This window comes from Furipterus horrens, unplaced genomic scaffold (genome assembly GCF_987537825.1).
Source record: "Furipterus horrens unplaced genomic scaffold, mFurHor1.1.pri manual_scaffold_13, whole genome shotgun sequence".
NCBI lineage: Eukaryota > Metazoa > Chordata > Mammalia > Chiroptera > Furipteridae > Furipterus > Furipterus horrens.
This window is the reverse complement of record NW_028327183.1, coordinates 58,521,993-58,540,199: the sequence shown is the minus strand read 5'-3', so window position 1 is coordinate 58,540,199 and position 18,207 is coordinate 58,521,993. Positions and strand designations below refer to the sequence as shown.

The 18,207-nt window shown below is 52.8% G+C and overlaps 1 protein-coding gene across 3 annotated transcripts; it reads left to right on the top strand.

The window, feature by feature from the left end:
- Window positions 1-1,242: 1,242 nt before the first annotated feature.
- ZNF835 (zinc finger protein 835) lies at window positions 1,243-14,882 on the top strand. 3 transcript variants are annotated; one of them, XM_090259672.1, is made up of 3 exons: window positions 1,243-1,372; window positions 2,186-2,276; window positions 13,100-14,882. In XM_090259672.1, exon 3 carries the CDS (start codon window positions 13,146-13,148, stop codon window positions 14,577-14,579), a length of 1,434 nt encoding a protein of 477 aa, XP_090115798.1. In that variant the 5' UTR covers window positions 1,243-1,372; window positions 2,186-2,276; window positions 13,100-13,145; the 3' UTR covers window positions 14,580-14,882. The 3 variants fall into 3 exon arrangements, with proteins under 3 accessions (XP_090115798.1, XP_090115800.1, XP_090115801.1); XM_090259674.1 differs by having other exon boundaries at window positions 1,363-1,409; XM_090259675.1 differs by lacking the exons at window positions 1,243-1,372; window positions 2,186-2,276 and adding an exon at window positions 3,063-3,119.
- The last annotated feature ends 3,325 nt before the right edge of the window (window positions 14,883-18,207 follow it).

Below are 18,207 nucleotides of genomic sequence, written 5' to 3'. Positions count from 1 at the left end.
TCACGCCCTCACTCTCTGGCTCTTGTGGGCTCCCTCCATCTGGCTTGGAGCAGGGGTCTCCAGGCTGCTTTAAGAAGAGGCTCTTGCCAGGCTGCTTTGAGAAGGAGAGCAGATCCATGCGGTTTGCAGGAAGAAGGCAGTTTGCAAGGAGGCTGAGAATCCAGGCGGCCCTGCATTGAGAGCTGGCGGGCACCACAGCACAGAAAGGACCTCCCCAATCGGAACTGAGTGATTGGTAGCTACTGCTAAAGCTGAACTGTGCCTGGGAAGTAGGGAAACGGTGTCTCTGACTTCTGTAAGACTGGCCAGGTCTGGGAGGGGGAGGCAGGACTTTGTGTAAATAAACAATTCTTTTTCTTTTCACCAAACTCTGGTATTCAGAGTTATGATTCTGGCGGCGGGCAATCGGGCCCCTGACTAAACAGCCCGTGGGTTCTGTTTCAGTCGGAGCAGCCCAGGGCTTCTGTTACACTAGGACGGTCTTTGGCTCACATCCTCAGATTTGTCATCTTCTTTGCTCTGGACCGGAATCACATCAAATTCTGAGACGAATGGCTTCCATGCCTCAATGGCGGAGTGCGGGCTGCAAACCCCAGCTCCCACCCTTTTGTGCTGTGTGGCCTGGGGAAAGTGAATTAACCTCAGACTTGTTTTTCTAAACCTGTGGACTGCAGCCCCTCCACAGAGAGAAAAATCCAACTCCCATAAGACGGGCCCAGCCCACCAACTGCTTCCAGGCCGTGGTAGGCGTAGCTCTGAACAGCTCTAGCCACGCCCCCAGCCACCCGCCCCTTCTCCGGCTTCTTGGGAGGGCAGGGACTCCTTGCCCTACTTTATTACGACGCAGCGCCTTCTGGGAGTTGTAGTTTTGTTGACGCAGGAGCTGCGGCCCACAGTCATGCGCAGACGGAGCGCGGCGCCTTCTGGGAGTTGCAGTTTTGTTGACCCAGGAGCTGCGGCCCACAGTCATGCGCAGACGGAGCGCGGCGCCTTCTGGGAGTTGCAGTTTTGTTGACCCAGGAGCTGCGGCCCACAGTCATGCGCAGACGGAGCGCGGCGCCTTCTGGGAGTTGCAGTTTTGTTGACCCAGGAGCTGCGGCCCACAGTCACCGCGCAGACGGAGCGCGGCGCCTTCTGGGAGTTGCAGTTTTGTTGACCCAGGAGCTGCGGCCCACAGTCACCGCGCAGACGGAGCGCGGCGCCTTCTGGGAGTTGTAGTTTTTGGAGCCGCGCGCGGGCAGCACTCGCCCTGGTATACACGCGCAGCCGCACTGCTTGGTGTTTGAGCTCCCTCCGCGGGACTAGACTGTTGCGGCCTGCACGGCCGCGCCACCGCGGGACGAGGGGGTCACCGGAGATCTGCGCGCGCATGGTAGGTCCGGAGGGGACCCTCACCCGAACCCAGCAGGGTAGGCGGCAGCCGCCAGGCCTTCGGAGCTGGGCCCAAGGGGCGAGGGCGCGGCTATGGGTGTGCGGATGTGCGCGTGTCCGTGTCTGTGTGTGTATGTCCGTGACTCCAGCGGCGTGTGCATGTGTTACCGTGTGTTAGCGCCTGCGGGACTCCAGAACTTTGTGCCCGTGCAGGTGTGTAACCTGTTCGTGTCACTCAGCCTCAGCGTGCGAGTCGGTCCCCCGGGTCACCGTGTGTTTGCGGCGTGTGCAGAAACGATCGTGCGTCTGAGCGCGCGGGGACCGCTGCCCGTGTGTGACTTTGGGCACGGGTGCAGCTTGCTCTCCTGGGTGTGAGGGGTGTGACTCCACGTGTGTGTGTCTGGGTGCGCCTGAGCGTGCCTGTGCGCGCAGGGGCCTGTGTGTGTCCCGTGTGTGCACGCTCACGGATGACTGCAGGTGCGCTTGGAGCCGCCCAGTGTGCAAGGCTGCCTGCCTCCTGTGTACGGGGGTGGCCGTGGAAGGGCGTGTGAGCGCCGGGCTGGAGCCGGGGGTGCTGTAGCTGCGCCCATGCTGCCCGCGTGCGTCTGTGGGTTACGTGACGTGTGTCTGCCCTGAGCGTGTCTGCGTCTCCCCTTCAGCTGCCTGTGTGTGTGTGTGCGCTTCCTGGGTTTGCCCAACGGAAGCCGCGTACCTCTCCCACGCGCACTCACACTGAACACCCTGCATTTTTGCCCCGCCCACCCAGGTCTGCCCCACGGTCCTCTTTCACGGTCCCCATTTCTTTCTCCCACAGATGCCGAGCGGACCCACCGAGGAACGGCGACCAGAGCAGGGTCCACACCCTGAGTGACGTGGACAGTACCTGATGCGCCCGAGACCAGGAGGTGGGTACCACTGCCCTCTCTGCGGACCCAGCTGGGCTGACACAGGCCTGAGGGCTGCCGCCAGGGGTGCAGCAGGATGACAGGTCCCTGCTCAGAAGTCATTTGCCATGTGAGGCCTGGGCGGGAGGGAGAGCATTCCAGGCACAGCCCGTGCAAAGGCCCTGAGGCAGAAGCATGCCTGCTGTGTGTGGAGAACAGGAGCAGTGCATGCCCCAGGCAGGTGGGGGCGTTGTAGAGGGCGAGGTGTGGAGCCAGGCGGCCCCCGTGTGGGTCCTGGCATTGCCACTTCTGGGCGCCTCGCTGAGGAAAAATGAGCTAATGTGCGGGAAGAGCGTATAGAGTGCTGGGCACGTAGCCTGTGTCCGGTGAGTGCTGGTCGTCATTGCTGCCATAACAATACTGTCATGATGGCTTCGGAGTGGCTGAGACCAACGCCTCTCAGGCGTTCCTCTGCCCACAAGGCCCCTGGGCTTTTTGCAAGTGGCCAAGCCTGCGGACGGACTGAGCTCGGCATTTGTCACAGGAGCTGTGAACCTTTGCCACATAATTCCCCCAAAAAGAAATGGTTTCACTTTGCCTATTTTGAAGGCTAAATTGCATTATACCCAATAAATTCTTCTGCATCCTACCTTGTTGGCCAACCCTGTATTTGAGGTTCTGAGCTGGTGCGTTAGCTGACGGGCATTTGTACCGATGCCGTAAGTGGTTCCGCTGTGTGAACGTGCCCTGTTTACTTGTCTAGTTTCTTGTCGAAGGGTGTTCGGATTGCTTCTGGTGTGTGGCCGATACAGACAGCCTCTGACAGCCCTCCTGGCACACACGTGTACTCACGTTCCAGAAAATGTAAGTCCTGGGCCACTGCGGATGCGTGTCTTCAGCCGTCCTAGGAAATGTGGTTTTCTTAGAGCATGCGCCCCTCGCAGTACATTATACGCAGTATATCATATGTGGAGGTTACTCGTTCCTATGTGTGTGGAATGGACTGACTTTTCTCCCGAAAAGGGAACCGTCCCTGTGGGTGTATAAGTGGGCTCCGGCTGCTCTAACAAAAATCCCAGGGGCCGGCCGGCTTAAACCGCAGACGTTTATTCTGTGACCGTTCTGGAGGCTGCAAGTCTGAGATCGGGGTGCCTCTGTGGTCCAGGTTCTGGTGAGGATTCTCACGGAGTCCCCACACCGTGGACGGAGCCAGCCCTGTCTCTTTCACTTCTTATGAGGAGACTAATCCCATCATGGGGGTCCTACCCTCGTGACCTCATTTAACCCTAATCACCTCCCAAAGGCCCCACTTCCAAACACCATGACTTAAAGGGTTAGAGCTTCCACATATGGGTTGTGGGGTGGGGTGTGAGGCGGAGCTGCCTCCAGAGCCCCGGCTCGGTTAGAAACTGCTCTGTCCAGCAGAGCTTTCATGATCATGGCAGAACAAATCTACCCAGGACACTGTATTTTGTCTGAGGGGAAGGAAGGTGGCTGCTCTCTCTAAGGGAGAACAGCAATCAGACCTCTGTCCCTCATGCCTTTTACTGAGAAGGATACACATGTGTGGGGAACCGCTCCCTGTGGTTTAGGGAATTGTAGCCCTGTCTGAGCCTGATCCTCCGCCCGCCCCCCCCGCCCCCGGCTGTGCTTGTCTTTAAGTCTCAACAGAAGGCTGCGCGGGAGACATAACCAAAAGCCACTCAGAGGGTTTCCATGGGAATTGGATTTAAAGAATGCTTGTTATGCTTTAGAGCTTGCTCTGCTTTTCTTATCTCTTAATGTAACATAAACAATCTCTAGCGAAGAATGTATGGAACCTTGCACCTAATGCCAATGTGGCATCAAGATGTTTGACCCGGCTGCTGTGGCTCAGTGGAATGAGCATCGGCCTATGAGCCAAGTGTCACTGGTTTGATTCCCAGTCAGGACACGTGACTAGGTTGCATGTCAGGTCCCCAGTTGGGGGCGCAAGTGAGAGGCAACCACACAGTGATGTTTCTCTCCCTCTCTTTCTCCTTTTCCCTCTCTCTAAAAATAAGTAAACAAACAAACAAATAAAATTTTTTTTTTTAAAGGTTTTTGATAGACCCTGACACAGACTGGTCACTGTGCCCTCTGTACTGGTACTTGTAATCTGTTTTTGTCAACTGAATCCTAACGCCTAAAAGCTATTGATGATTCATGAATTTTGACCTTGTATCTCCCATATGTATCCTTAATAAAAGTCACGAGGGATGAAGGTCTGATTGCTGTTCTCCCCTAGAGAGAGCAGCCACCTTCCTTCCTCCCAGACAAAATACAGTGTCCTGGATAGATCTGTTCCGCCGTGGTCGTGAAACCTCTGCTGGACAGAGCAGCTTCCAACCGAGCCTGGGGCATTGGAGGCACGTCCGCCTCACACATGGGAGATACAAGGTCAAAATTCATAAATCATCAATAGCTTTTAGGTGCCTGGATTACAGTTGACAGTAACAGATTACATGTACCAGTACAGAGGGCACAGTGACCCGTCTGTGTCAGGGTCTGTTAAACATCTTGACGCCACACTGGCAGTAGGTACAAGGCTTCATACATTCCTTGCTAGAGATTGTTTATAGTTAACTGAGAGATAAGAAAAGCAGAGCAAGCTCCAAAGCATAACAAGCATTCCTTAAATCCAGTTCCCATGGAAACCCTCTGAGTGGTTTTCTGTCACATCTCCCACGCAGGCTTTTGTTGAGACTTAAAGACAATCTGGGTGGGCAGTGGGTCAGCTCAGGCCGGGGCTACAATTCCCTAAACCACAAGGAGCGGTTCCCCACATCTACCCCTTTTTTGTCTTTTGTGATACTTACAGAAGAAAGGCCTATAAAGCTTGCTACTTGCTTTTCTTTAATACGATCACGGGTAAACAACTTGCAGATACATCGAAGGACACAGAGTATAGTAATGATTAATAAACATCCAGCTGCTCCCATTATCCAAAAACATAAATTTAGACCTTGAAATCAATTTTTGGGGTTAAACCATTGAAGGTTATCACTTAGGGTTTGAAGCAATTTTTGTTCAGCAAGCTGCTTAATGTCCATAAGCTGCTGATGGAGCTCAAACTGCAGTTGATCAATCTGGCCTTTAAGATCAGTAGAAAAGGCCCCTCGAAGAGGATGTTGGATGTCTCCAGGAATGCTAGCTGGAATTCCACCGCAGGGGAGTTTTGAAAACTCTGGGTCACAAGTGAGCTGTTGCCTGGTAACCAGGGCAGTCTGACGTTCCCCCAGCCACAGAATGGCTGATTCTATGGCTGAGAGTTGGGCCAGGGTTTCCTGATCAGTGCGAGTCTGCTGGATCATCTCCTGAGTGGTGTTGGTGAGCAGGGTTTCCACTGTGTGGGCAGTCTGGACAGGCTCCATGAGGGCAGTCCCAGCAGTGGCAGCTGTAGCAAGAACAACAGCAGAGATAATACAAGCGATAAGAGTGCCTATAAAGCTTCAGACTCTAATCTCAGCAAGAGCTTGATTGACTGTGGTGAGACCCCTAGGGTCTCGCCATTTCCTGGTGACATTTAACCCTTTGAGTGCCATGCCTAATTCGAAATTTGGATCAACATGAGAAAAAGTTATATCAATATATAACCTGAGGTATAAAAAAACAGAACAAAACATAAAATACGAACTATTTCATTGTTATTTACATTTATAGCCATCGAAAAAAGAGTCACTGGGAGTGACGCTGGCACTTTTGGGAAAATTTGTCCGCGTCGCTCCCAGCGATGTTGGCACTCAAAAGAGTTAACTGGCAACCAGATTTCTGACTGCCTCCATACCATGAAGATGGTTGTTAGATTAAGCTGAGTGACATTGGTCCGAGTGATGCAGCTAGCGTAAATAGAGCCAGCAGTAACGTGAAGATGATATACGTTAAAGGAGTGATTATAATTAAGCTGTGGCACCCCAGGAATAACAAGAAACAAGTAAGGGTGAGAGGTACACACAGTAACCCATGCCTTATTTAAGGTTTTGGTGTCAAAGTAACCTTTTCCTGTCTCAGGGTCCTGACTGTATGAGAAAAGTCCTACAATTATTTTTATAATATAAATGGCAATCCCATTTTCCATATATTTGCATGCCATGGGCTACTGTGATTTGAGACAATATGCGAATAAAGGGGGCCCCAGTACCTAGCCCTGTCCATGCTAGTTTGGCATAGGTAATGTGGGGAAGTGCCTTGACTAGACCATTGCTGGTATTGCCTTTAATTCCCCAATAGGCTCTCCAGTTCTCAGCCTGTCAGGGGGTGCCAGGAGTTCTCATAACGGAGGCCTCTGTGCTTCTGCAGAAAGACCACGTAACAGTCTTTGCTGGGCAATTAATTGGCTCTCAGAGAAGCAACCCCGGGGGAGCACTGGCTGATGTCCAATATTCTCTTCGGATCCCGACTGTCCGTATCATGGACATATTAGTTTCCTGCTTTCCCTTATACACAGCATGGGCATAGAACTTATTCATTAGAGGTAAGCACAAAGTGCCAGATAGCATGGAGAAGCAAGCAGGCAAATGCTCTGATATATACGTAGTATTGCTAGGAATGGGCAACCAATGTTTGTTTACTTCTAAAGGCCCGTCAGGTGGGAGCCAGGTGCCTCCTGTCCACTTTGTGTCATTCTTGGACAGGGGAGGCTCAGAGTTCCACCAAGTAAGGAGCTTAAAAACTGGTGGATCAAGTACATGGCTCCCATATATATGTTCTGTCTCAGCAGAGAGGCCCAGACCTCCGAGACAGCTTCATATGACTATAATTGTCAGAGTTTTTATCGAATTGGAGGACACCACAGATCAAAAGGCTAGAAAATGGTTTTCAAGGGTGTCCTGCGCTCCAGTATTTTTTATTACTTCCTCAGCTTTATTATTAAGGGTTTTCAAATCTTCCCAAGTTATTTTTCTAGGTTCAGGAGGGGCTGCGTTCCAACCCCCAGTCCTCTTGCTCGTCTCCTCTGGCGCTGGTGACGGGCGTGGTTGCGGCATCAGCGCTCGTTATTGCCAGCTGAGACAGCTGGTGGGTCAGGTCCTCAGGTTGCCTGATCCGGTCCGACTGGGTGATCCACAGGTGCAGGCCGTCCGTGATACGGTTTCACTCTTTTTGCTGGTAGCCGCAAAGGTGCTGTGGAGGTAGAAACACAGGTCTATCCCCACCCCTAGGTTAGCAGATCAACCGGGCCTTCCCAATTCTGTGCTCCTTGAGGGTCCGATACAGCACTAGGGGGCGAGGTTCTCTGTCTTCCAGTCCATGACGACAGAAGTGTTTTTCAATAGGAGTAGTAAGGGAATCATCACAATTTAAAAAATTATAAGTATAGATTGCTAGATTAGTTAGGTTCTTCGGGGAGGACTCCATACTCCCCCTTTTCTGTTTTTTAAGAAGGCTTTTAAAAGTATGGTGGGCCCGTTCAACTGTGGCTTGGCCCGTTGGGTTATATGGAATTTCTGTTTATGTTTAATGTCCCATCTTTATAAAAATTCTGGGTGGAACGGAATATATAGTCCGGTCCATTGTCAGTTTTTGTTTGCCGTGTTCGGCCTAAGGAACTAAATGTCTCAAGCCAGTGTGCTCGAATATGCTCGACTGATTCTCCTGTTAGAGCAGAGGCATGGAATACTCCAGAACAAGTGTCTATAGATATATGGAGATATTGAAACTTTCCAAAAGGTGGATAATGAGTGACATCTGTTAGCCAAATTAATCTGGGGGCCAGTCCTCGAGGGTTGGTCCCACCACTAGGAGGTGCTGCACCCAGCACCTGGCAATCCGCGCATTCCCGAATAATTTGCTTAGTTTGAGAGCGAGGAATGCCAAATCCTCTGTGAAGCACTTGAGAATTTTGGTGGTAAAACTGATGAGAGGCAGCTGCCTTCTGAAAGGTAGTTAATACGCTGACTAAGGCGTCAGCATGTTTGTTGCCTTCTGTCATAGGGCCTGGAAGTCCTGAGGGAGAGCGAATGTGGGTGACAAATATGGGATGCGCTCTCCTATCAATTAGACTTTGTAAAATTAGGAATAAGCTAAGTAACTGGGGATCTATAGACTCCTTAAGTAAAGCTTGATCTATGTGGAGTATAGTGTACACCATATAGGCAGAATCACGAACTAAATTTAGAGGTTCATTTGGCCATTGCTGGAGGGCCATAATGGCTCCAGAGTTCAGCTCTCTGGGTGGATGAGTGGCTGTGAGTTACACAGTCTTTCCAACTCTCTCCTTCCCTCCATGTGATGGCTGCTTTTCCAGTCTTTCCTGATCCATCTATGGAAATAGTTTTTGCCCCAGATACTGGTGTAAGACTAATTTTGCTTTTAACATGCAGATTTAATTGAGGCATATTTTGTAAAAGTCTATCTGAAGGAAGATTGATCTCAAGCTTTCCAACATAATCAGCTATAGCACATTGGAAATCCAGAGATTGACTAAAAAGCTGTTGTAAATACGTTTGAGTTAGAGGCAAGTGAATAACCTCCGGGTCATAGCCAAACAGTTGCTGAGCTCTCTCTCGTCCCTTGATTATTAGTTGACAAAGGGCAGAGATGTAAGTAGTTATAGTTTTTTGAGGTTGGTGGAAAGAAATAACCATTCAGTCATAGTAGCTGCCCTGGAAGTCCCGTAGGGGAGTGTAATGTAGGAAAGCAGAAAAGCCTGATTGGCTAGGAACGCTTAATTCTTTCCACTTGCCTTGTCCTAATGTGCTGACTTACAATGTCTAGTTCCTTTAGAACCTAGGAGACCAGGTACCAGATGAGTTTAGATCTGGGTCTCCCTTAAGAGTATTAAAAAGGCGAGCAAGCTGTTGAGTAGCTATGCCTAAACTGGGCCGTATCCAGTTAATAACTCCTAATAATTGCTGAAGATTATTAAGGGTTAACGGGGTAGAAGGAACAATTTCTACTGCTTGAGGTCGTATTGTCCTATTAAATAAGGTGAAACCTAAATACTGCCAAGGCTGACACTGCTGGACTTTTTCTGGTGCTCTCTGCAAGCCTGATTGAGGGATTGTTTTTTGTAGAAATTCAAAGGTTTCAGCTAATTGCGCCTGTGAAAAGGTGGCTATTAAAATGTCATCCATATAATGATAAATGATAGAGATGGGAAAAGCTTGCCTGACAGGTAATAAAGTTTGGTGAACAGAGTACTGACAAATAGTGGGGCTATTTAACATTCCTTGAGGAAGAACTTTCCACTGATATCTTTGTAAGGGCTGAGAATTATTGATCACTGGGATGGAGAAGGCAAAGTGTTCTTTATTCTTTTCAGCTATGGGAATAGTGAGAAAGCAGTCTTTTAAATCAATGACTAGCAAAGCCCTGTCTTTAGGGATACAAGCTGGGTTAGAAACACCGGGTTGAAGTGCTCCCATTGGCTGTATAATTAATTTCACTTATTTTCCTGAGATCATGAATGAGTCTCCATTTTCCTGACTTTTTTGGAACTATGAAGATGGGCGTGTCCCAGGGGCTATGTGACAGCTCTGTATGTTTTGCTTTTAATTGCACTTGTATTAATTTTTGAGCCTGTAATAATTTCTCCCCTCTGAGCGGCCACTGGTCAACCCACACGGGCATATTAAGAGAGCCACGTGAAGGAGAGAGGAGATATACAAACAGTGGCCACTGGGGAAAAGGAGGCAAGTTAACAGTCTTGCCCCACTGAGTGAGTAAATCTCATCCCCAGATGTGAAGGGGGGCCTGCAGGACGTAGGGTTGAATTCGTCCCACGTGGCCGCCAGAACCGTAACAACCAAGAGTCCATGCACTTCTTTTAGGCTGCGAGATGCCTTCTATTCCAGTAATGGTTAAATCCCCTTCAGTTAGAGGCCAGTCCGGTGGCCAAAATTGACTGGATACGACAGAGACGTCAGCTCCAGTATCCAACAGTCCTTGAAATGTTTTATCTTTAATTTTTACCTCTAGGAGTGGCTTTTGTAGTTTAATAGAGGCAGCCCAAAAAACAGATTGGTTATCAGTGCTGCCAAAGCCTTTATTTTCTCTCTTTAACATTCTGAGTTGCAGGCACAGCGTAAGGAAGAAGTATAAGCTGTGCTATGCGAGTGTTAGCAGGTATGACATGATAGCCCGTGGCTTGTATCATAACTTTGATTTCTCCATCAAAATCGGAGTCAACAACTCCTGCTTGGGTAATGACACCGTTAACAGTAAGGCTAGCTCGGCCAATTATTAAACCTACGTATCCTTTAGGCAAAGGTCCCCATACTCCAGTAGGAGCAACACAGATGCAATCTTGTTCTTTAAGAGTTCATTGCTGGGTGCTGACCCAGTCCAGGCCTGCGCTCCCGCTTGTGGCTGCTCAGGGGTCTGTGACTCGGCACCGCCCTGAGTCCAAAGCATTTTGATTGTTGGGGCCTTGGGGGCTCCCGTTGTGGTTCCGCGCGGAGCCCTCGCCCCTCTCCCAGTGTCCCTGATTATCCATTTGCTGTTCTTATCAAATTTAGATTCGCAGTCCCTGGCCCATTGTTTGCCCTTGTCCTTCTTCGGGGGTTTAGAATTCCCTTTCTGATTGTTGCGGCACTGCTTTCTAAGGTGGCCCGCTCTTGCACACGCGGAGCACGCGATTTCTTTCTGACTTTCGGCGGTTGCCATAGCGATGGCTGTGGCGAGCGGAGACGCCCTATGATTTTCTGTGCCAACATTTTAGCTGGCTTGAATAAACTAGCTAATATTTTGAAAGTTTTGTTTAATAGGATGAAGAACTGTTTTGCAGTCTTCATTTGCGTTCTCAAAAGCCTTCTGGAGTAAAAGGGTCTTTGCCGCCTGGGAACTTCCCATTTGTTTGTGAATAGCTTCCTGTACTCTATCCGTGAAATTCAGATACGCCTCAGCGGCTCCCTGTCCGACGTTAACAAAGGAGGTCTGTCCTCTAGTTTTCGCCTCCAGAACCGCTCTTAAAGCTTTGAGAGCCACTAGAGAGCACTGAGCAGAAGTTTGAGGATTTAAAGCTGCTTTGTTGCTCAGGAGTTTCAAATTCATTCACTCCTCACAGCACATCCAGCTGCACTGGGTTTTCAGTCCCAGCATTTTCCTCTGCCTGGCGGCGGCACCTGCCCATACACTCTGAATGCCAAACAGTAAATTGCGCAGGCGTGAGATCAGGTCTAGCCAAAGCCTGCCGGTCACCGGGGGCCATACGATAGCCCTCTGTCATAGCCTTTAACAGCCCCAGACTGTGTGGGGACTGGAGTCCCCTGGTCTCTAATACTTTACTTTAAATCCTTATAAATTTCAAAAGGCACCGGCTCATGGTAAGGCTGCTGCCAGTTCTGTGAAATAACGGGAAAGGCTGGTAAAGCTTCCAGGCCTCCTGCCTTCGCGGTGTCCCTGAGGCTCTGCGGCCTACTGGTACTGGTATGCATATCAGGGGTGGTAAACGCCGGATCACCCTGCCAGAGAGAGTGGCAGAAAGAAAAGTCCTCCTTCCCTAACTTAACTGTGGGGAACCGCTCCCTGTGGTTTAGGGAATTGTAGCCCTGGCCTGAGCATGACCTACCGCCCCCTCCTCTGCCCCCCCCCTCCCCCCGGCTGTGCTTCTTTAAGCTCAACAGAAGGCTGTGTGGGAAACATGACTGAAAGCCACTCAGAGGGTTTCCTTGGGAACTGGATTTAAAGAATGCTTGTTATGCTTTAGAACTTGCTCTTTCTTATCTCTAGATGTAACATAAACAGTCTCTAGCAAGGAATGTGTGAAACCTTGCACCTACTGCCAGTGTGGCGTCAAGATGTTTGACAGACCCTGACACAGACAGGTCACTGTGCCCTGTGTACTGGTACATGTGATCTGTTACTGTCAACTGTAATGCTAAGGCCTAAAAGCTATTAATGATTTATGAATTTTGACCTTGTACCTCCTGTGTGTATCCTCCTCAATAAAAGGCATGAGGGATGGAGGTCTGATTGCTGTTCTCCCCTAGAGAGAGCAGCCACCTTCCTTCCCCCCAGACATAATATAGCGTCCTGGGTAGATCTGTTCCGCCGCGGTCATGAAACCTCTGCTGGACAGAGCAGTTTCCAACTGAGGCTGGAGCGTTGGAGGCAGCTCCGCCTTACACATGGGAGATACAAGGTCAAAATTCATAAATCATCAATAGCTTTTAGGTGCCTGCATTACAGATTACATGTACCAGTACAGAGGGGCACAGTGACCTGTCTGTGTCAGGGTCTGTTAAACATCTTGACGCCACACTGGCAGTAGGTACAAGGCTTCATACATTCCTTGCTAGAGATTGTTTATAGTTAACTGAGAGATAAGAAAAGCAGAGCAAGCTCCAAAGCATAACAAGCATTCCTTAAATCCAGTTCCCATGGAAACCCTCTGAGTGGCTTTGGGTCATGTCTCCCACGCAGCCTTCTGTTGAGACTTAAAGACAAGGGTAGGGGGGGCATGTCTGGCTCCCAGCCGGGGCTACACTTCCCTAAACCACAAGGAGCGGTTCCCCACAGGGGTGACCACACAATTGGGTCCTAGTAGAAGGCTGTATTTAAGAGCTGAAGGATTTGTGTTTTTGCAGGATCTTTTCAAATTGTTTTTAGTTCCATTAAGTCAATGATTCTCAACCAGGGGTGGTTTTGTACCCCCAGAGGATACTCAGCAATGTCTGCAGACATTTTTGGCGGCAGCAGGGCTGCTGGCATCCACTGTGTACAGGCCAGGGATATCGCTCCTGTCCTCTTGAGGCACGGGACTGTCTCAGGCCGCAGTGCTCTGATCCAAATGGTCACCAGTTCGGAAGTTGAGATCCAGTGCTGGGCCCTTCCCAGCACAGGACAAATGATAAACCTCTTTGGTGTTTTCCTTCTATTTCTTCCAGATCCGGTACCGAGAGGCGAAATCGAGGCAGCAGCTCAGGAGCAGGGATGGATGGACTCCTGGTCACTGGCGCCTCCCTGGGCTCTGAGTTGGGAGAAGCCCGCATACAGGAGGGTCACTTCAGGAAGCAACAGGAAAACCCGGAAGGCTGTTTGAAACCAGACGCCCATGAGGAAGACCACGCAGGGCTCAGTGCCCTGGAGTGTGATGACTTTGACCGCGTCCCCGGAACCAGACCAAGCCCTCCCGTCACCCAGGCCACCCGCAAGCCCCAGAGGCGCGGCGCTCGGGGAAAGAGCCCACAGGACGCAGCAGCCGGGGCCCCCAGGAAGCCTTGGAAGTGCGAGGACTGCGGCAAGGCCTTCCGTTACCCCTCGGCGTTCACCCTGCACCGCAGGACGCACACCGGGGAGAAGCCCTTCGCGTGCGCAGAGTGCGGGCGCACCTTCAGCCAGCGCGTGCACCTGACCCTGCACCAGCGCGTGCACACGGGCGAGCGGCCGCACACCTGCGACAAGTGTGGCAAGGCCTTCAGCCAGGGCTCCTACCTGGCCGCGCACTGGCACACGCACAGGGACGAGCGGCCGCACGTGTGCGCGGACTGCGGCAAGGCCTTCACGCTGCCCGGGCACCTGGCGCGGCACCGGCACGTGCACACGGGCGAGCGGCCCTTCGCGTGCGGCCAGTGCGCCAAGGCCTTCGGCCGCCGCGCGGCCCTGCTGGAGCACCAGCACGTGCACACCGGCGAGAAGCCCTTCACGTGCGCGCAGTGCCTCAAGGCCTTCCGCTTCTCGTCGGCGCTGCTGCGCCACCGGCGCACGCACACGGCCGAGCGGCCCTACGCCTGCGGCCGCTGCGCCAAGGCCTTCACGCAGCTGGCGCACCTGGCGCAGCACCTGCGCGTGCACACGGGCGAGAAGCCCTACGTGTGCGCGCAGTGCGGCGCGCCCTTCAGCCAGAGCGCCTCGCTGGCCGAGCACTGGCGCCTCCACACGGGCGAGAAGCCCTTCGAGTGCGCGCAGTGCGGCAAGGCCTTCCGGCAGGCGTCGCAGCTGAGCCAGCACCGCCGCGCGCACACGGGGGAGCGGCCCTACGCGTGCGAGGACTGCGGCCGCGCCTTCGGCAAGCGCTCGGAGCTGGCGCGCCACCACGTGGTGCACACGGGCGCCCGGCCCTACGAGTGTCTGGAGTGCGGCAAGGCCTTCCGCAACCGCGCCTACCTGACCCAGCACCGCATCGTGCACACCGGGGAGCGGCCCTACGAGTGCGGCAGCTGCGGCAGGGCCTTCGGCTTCTCCTCCGCCCTCATCCGGCACCAAAGGACGCACACGGACAAGAAGCCCCAGCAGCGCAGCCTGTGCAAGGACAGCGCTGCCCAGCCGCCACACCCGCCTGGACACCTGCCCTCGCCCCGGGAGGAGAGGCCTGCTGGCAGTAGCGACCCTGCAAAAACCAACAAGGACCAGCAGAGTAAGGACTGAGGGTGAACGGACCTCCTGGACCAGGCACCGTGCTGAGCGCGTTTACACCTCGTTCCCACCTCGTGGCACTAGAGGGCAGAGATGCCCTGTCATCCCCACACTGCCTGTGAGGACACCAAGGCTCAGAGATGCTTGGTGACTTGCCCAAGGTCACGCAGGGAGGATGTCACAGAACTGGGACTGCTCCCTACATCTGCCAGACTCTCTGATTCCCCTCCCCGCCACCTCCCTGTTTCAGTTATAAACGTGACCCACCAAAGCAGACCCCAATAAGTATCTGTGGGTCTCTGACTGGCCTTGTAATTTTCTTTGTAAGAATTTTTATTTTTACTTTTTATTTTTAGAGAGAGCAGAAGGAAAGAAGAAAAAGGGAAAGAAACATCAATGTGTGGTTGCCTCTCCTGCACCCCCCAACTGGGGACCTGACCCACAACCCAGGCATGTGCGCTGAGTGGGAATCAAACCAGTGACCCTTTGGTTTGCAGGTCGGTGTGCTCAGTACACTGAGCCTTACCAATGAGGGCCTTTTTGTATAAAAAGATTTTATTTTACTTTTAGAGAGAGAGGGGAAGGGAGGGAGAAAGAGAAGGAGAGAAATAGTAATCAGTTGCCTCTCTCACGCCCCACAACTGGGGACCTGGCCTGCAACCCAGGCATGTGCCTTGACTGAGAATTGAACTGGCGGCCTTTTGATCCAACAGGCTGGTGTTCAATCCATTGAGCCATACCAGTCAGGGCGTAATTGTTGACTTCATGATTGAGCAGGCATTTGTTCAATAAATTAATGAAAGGTTCAGCCCCTTTGGTGAGGACCTTGGAGGAGAGAGGGTGCCTTTTTTACTTCTAGCATCTTCTGAATAGGCCTGGCACACAGTAGTTCCTCAAGAAGTACTGAGTGACTGAATGAACAGTGTTGTACATCCCAGCACCATCCTTGGAGTCATTCAGGGTTGGGGACGATTTGGTTGGTTTCTCCCTGTACCCCAGACATCGTCCATCCCAGGTCTCAACACACAGTACGTCCTGTCCTCATGAGATATAAATTTAATTGGCCAGGTACATTAATGAGTAGTAGGCTGGCATCCTCAGCAGTAGCACTGGATTCCCTCAGGGTCAGACACCACACATTCTGGTTCTTGGCGGGAACTTGACCCAAACTTGGCCAAGCCCAGACCGCAGCGCATAGTAGGTCCTCCAGAAGTGCTGAAGGTCCGAATGAATGGCTGCATATCCCAGCACCAGCCCTGGAGTAATTCAGGGGTGGGGACGAGGCAGTTGCTTCCTCCCTGTGCTGCAGACATGGCCCACTCTGGGCCACAGGAGATAAATTCGGAGGTCAGGGCTCTGGCTGGTGTGACTCTGGGTTGGACATCATCCTGCAAACCGAAAGGTCGCCAGTTCAATCCCCAGTCAGGGCACGTGCCTGGGTTGGGAGTTTGGTCCCCTGGGGCACCTGCAGAAGGCAGCCAATTGTTGTGTCCCTTTCACATCTCTGTCTCTCCATCTCCTCCCTCCCTTCCCTTCTCTCTAAAGTCAAAAGCAAAATGAAAATTGATAAATCAGTTATATGAGTAATAAGTGAACATCCTCAGCACCAGCCCTAACGTTCCCCCGGGACCACGGACCACACAGCCTGGCTCCTCCCTGTGATCCGAACTAACCCAGCTCCAGCCTCAGCGCACAGTAGGTGCTGGGGGGCGGGGGTGCCTGAGGAACGGATGCCTGAGTGAGAGGAGAACGGGGGCAACGCCCCTGACAGCTGAAGGGCTGTGGGCGCGGCCAGGCCAGCGTCTGCTCAGATCCTCGGCCCCTTCCCGGAACGCCGGCCGGGTCAGAGTGCGCAGGCGCCGGGCGGGCAGGTGCGGGGGGGGGGGGGGGTGCTGGTCCCGAGTTGCACCTGCGGGGGGGGGGCGCCCCCTGGTGGGAGAGTTCGGAAAAACCCTGATTTCGGCGCGTTTGCGATGCGGTTGCGGAGCAGGCCAAGGAGCCGGAGCTGGCCCTCGGCGTTCCTCCCCCACGCGAAACTCACAGACCCGTCACTGTGAAGACGGGGAGCGGGGGCCTCGGGAGAGAGGGCAGGGGAGGCGCCCAAGGAAGGGACGGCGTTTGAGCAGAAACCCGAAGGAAGTGGCAGAGCCCTGTGAGCCGAGCGAAGAGCGTGCCAGGCAGGCGGGGCAGCCAGTGCAACGGTCCCGAGGTGGCGCGTGAGAGGCTGTGGGAGCCGCAACGGGGTCAGTGGAGCTGGAGTGGAGGAACGGGGACAGGAAGGATGACAGCCGGGGCAGGTCGTGTGGAGCTGCACAGCCACTGTGCGGACTTCGACTTTTACCGCTGAAGTGGTTGAGGATTTTGAAAAGCCTCACATAAGGGTATGTTTGTTGATTTGAGAGAGGAGGGAGGAGAGAGGGGTGAGAGAAACATCCATCGGTTGCCTCTGGTGTGCACCCCCACTGGGGATTGAACCCACAGCCTAGGTAGTTGCCCTGACCAGGAATCGAACCTGCAACCTTTTGGTGTGCGGGAGAACTCTCCGACTAACTCAGCCCCCCGCCAGGGCTGAATGGGTTTCATTGTGGTTTAATGGGGTCTTTCTGGCTGTGGGGTGGAAAACAGACCTTCAGGGGTGCGGTGGCCACGTCTGCCATCAATGAGATGGCATTCCTGGCACATGATAGAGCCCAAGCCAGTGGCCACAACACGTGTGATTTCTGTTAGCGTCATGATTACCTTCAATAGCCCACAAATTTGATCGGAACTGTGGCACTGTCCGAGCTCATCAGAGCTCCCAGGATGGTCTCCATGTGCACCCGCCCCGCCATTTCCATTTCGCCCACCTGCAGCCCGTTCTCCACCCGCTCCTAAGCTCCTTCTTGTCTCGGGCCTTTGCAGCTGCTGTTCCCTCAACCCTTAAAGACTGGTCCCTGTGCAGGGCAGCTACAGGGGTGGAGTGTATAGGACCAGAACCTGCCTCCAGTTCCCCACCTGGCCACATGGAAGAGGGAGAACAGGGTCAGTGATAGCGACCCCTAACCATGTGGAGGAGAGAGAGGTCACCCCCAAAAGGAAGGCACCTGGGGCGGGGGGGTGGGGGTATCCATGGATAAGAAGGCCCTAGGAACCTGCTATAAATTAAGCCAATTTCAGCCTGAACTTTGGTGCAACGTGAGTGAATAATTCATCTTTTTGCTTAGAGCTCATTTGAATTAAGCTTCTCTGTTTGTTACAGAAACAGGGGAGTCCAAAAATCCCCGGAGTTTGTGGCTGGGGGATGGGGAGAAGGAAGCAGCTTTCAGAATGCCTCCACACGCCTGAGGCTGGTGGCTGGTGTCTTTCATTATGTAAATTGCTTGGATGCTTCCAAGGCCTCAGGTGGATGGGAGGGGTCTTGAACCAGGGGACGGTATGGAAAGCACACAGAGCCTACGTGGGGTTCTGTGAATGGTCAGAGCTGTTGGCAACACCCACTGCGTCAGAGGACGCAGTCAGGGAGATATAGGCAGCTGCGAACACTTTAGGGGGACGGCGCGCTCTGAGGCTGTCTCCCTCGATGGCGGGTGTTCACAGGGGTGCTCTGGAGACGGAGAGGAGATCCACGCGGTTTACAAAAAGAAGACAGTTTGCAAGGAGG

What these genes read in the sequence shown, in the direction of transcription:
- ZNF835 (XM_090259672.1), top strand. Translation starts at nt 13,146, where the DNA reads ATGGATGGACTCCTGGTCACTGGCGCCTCCCTGGGCTCTGAGTTGGGA.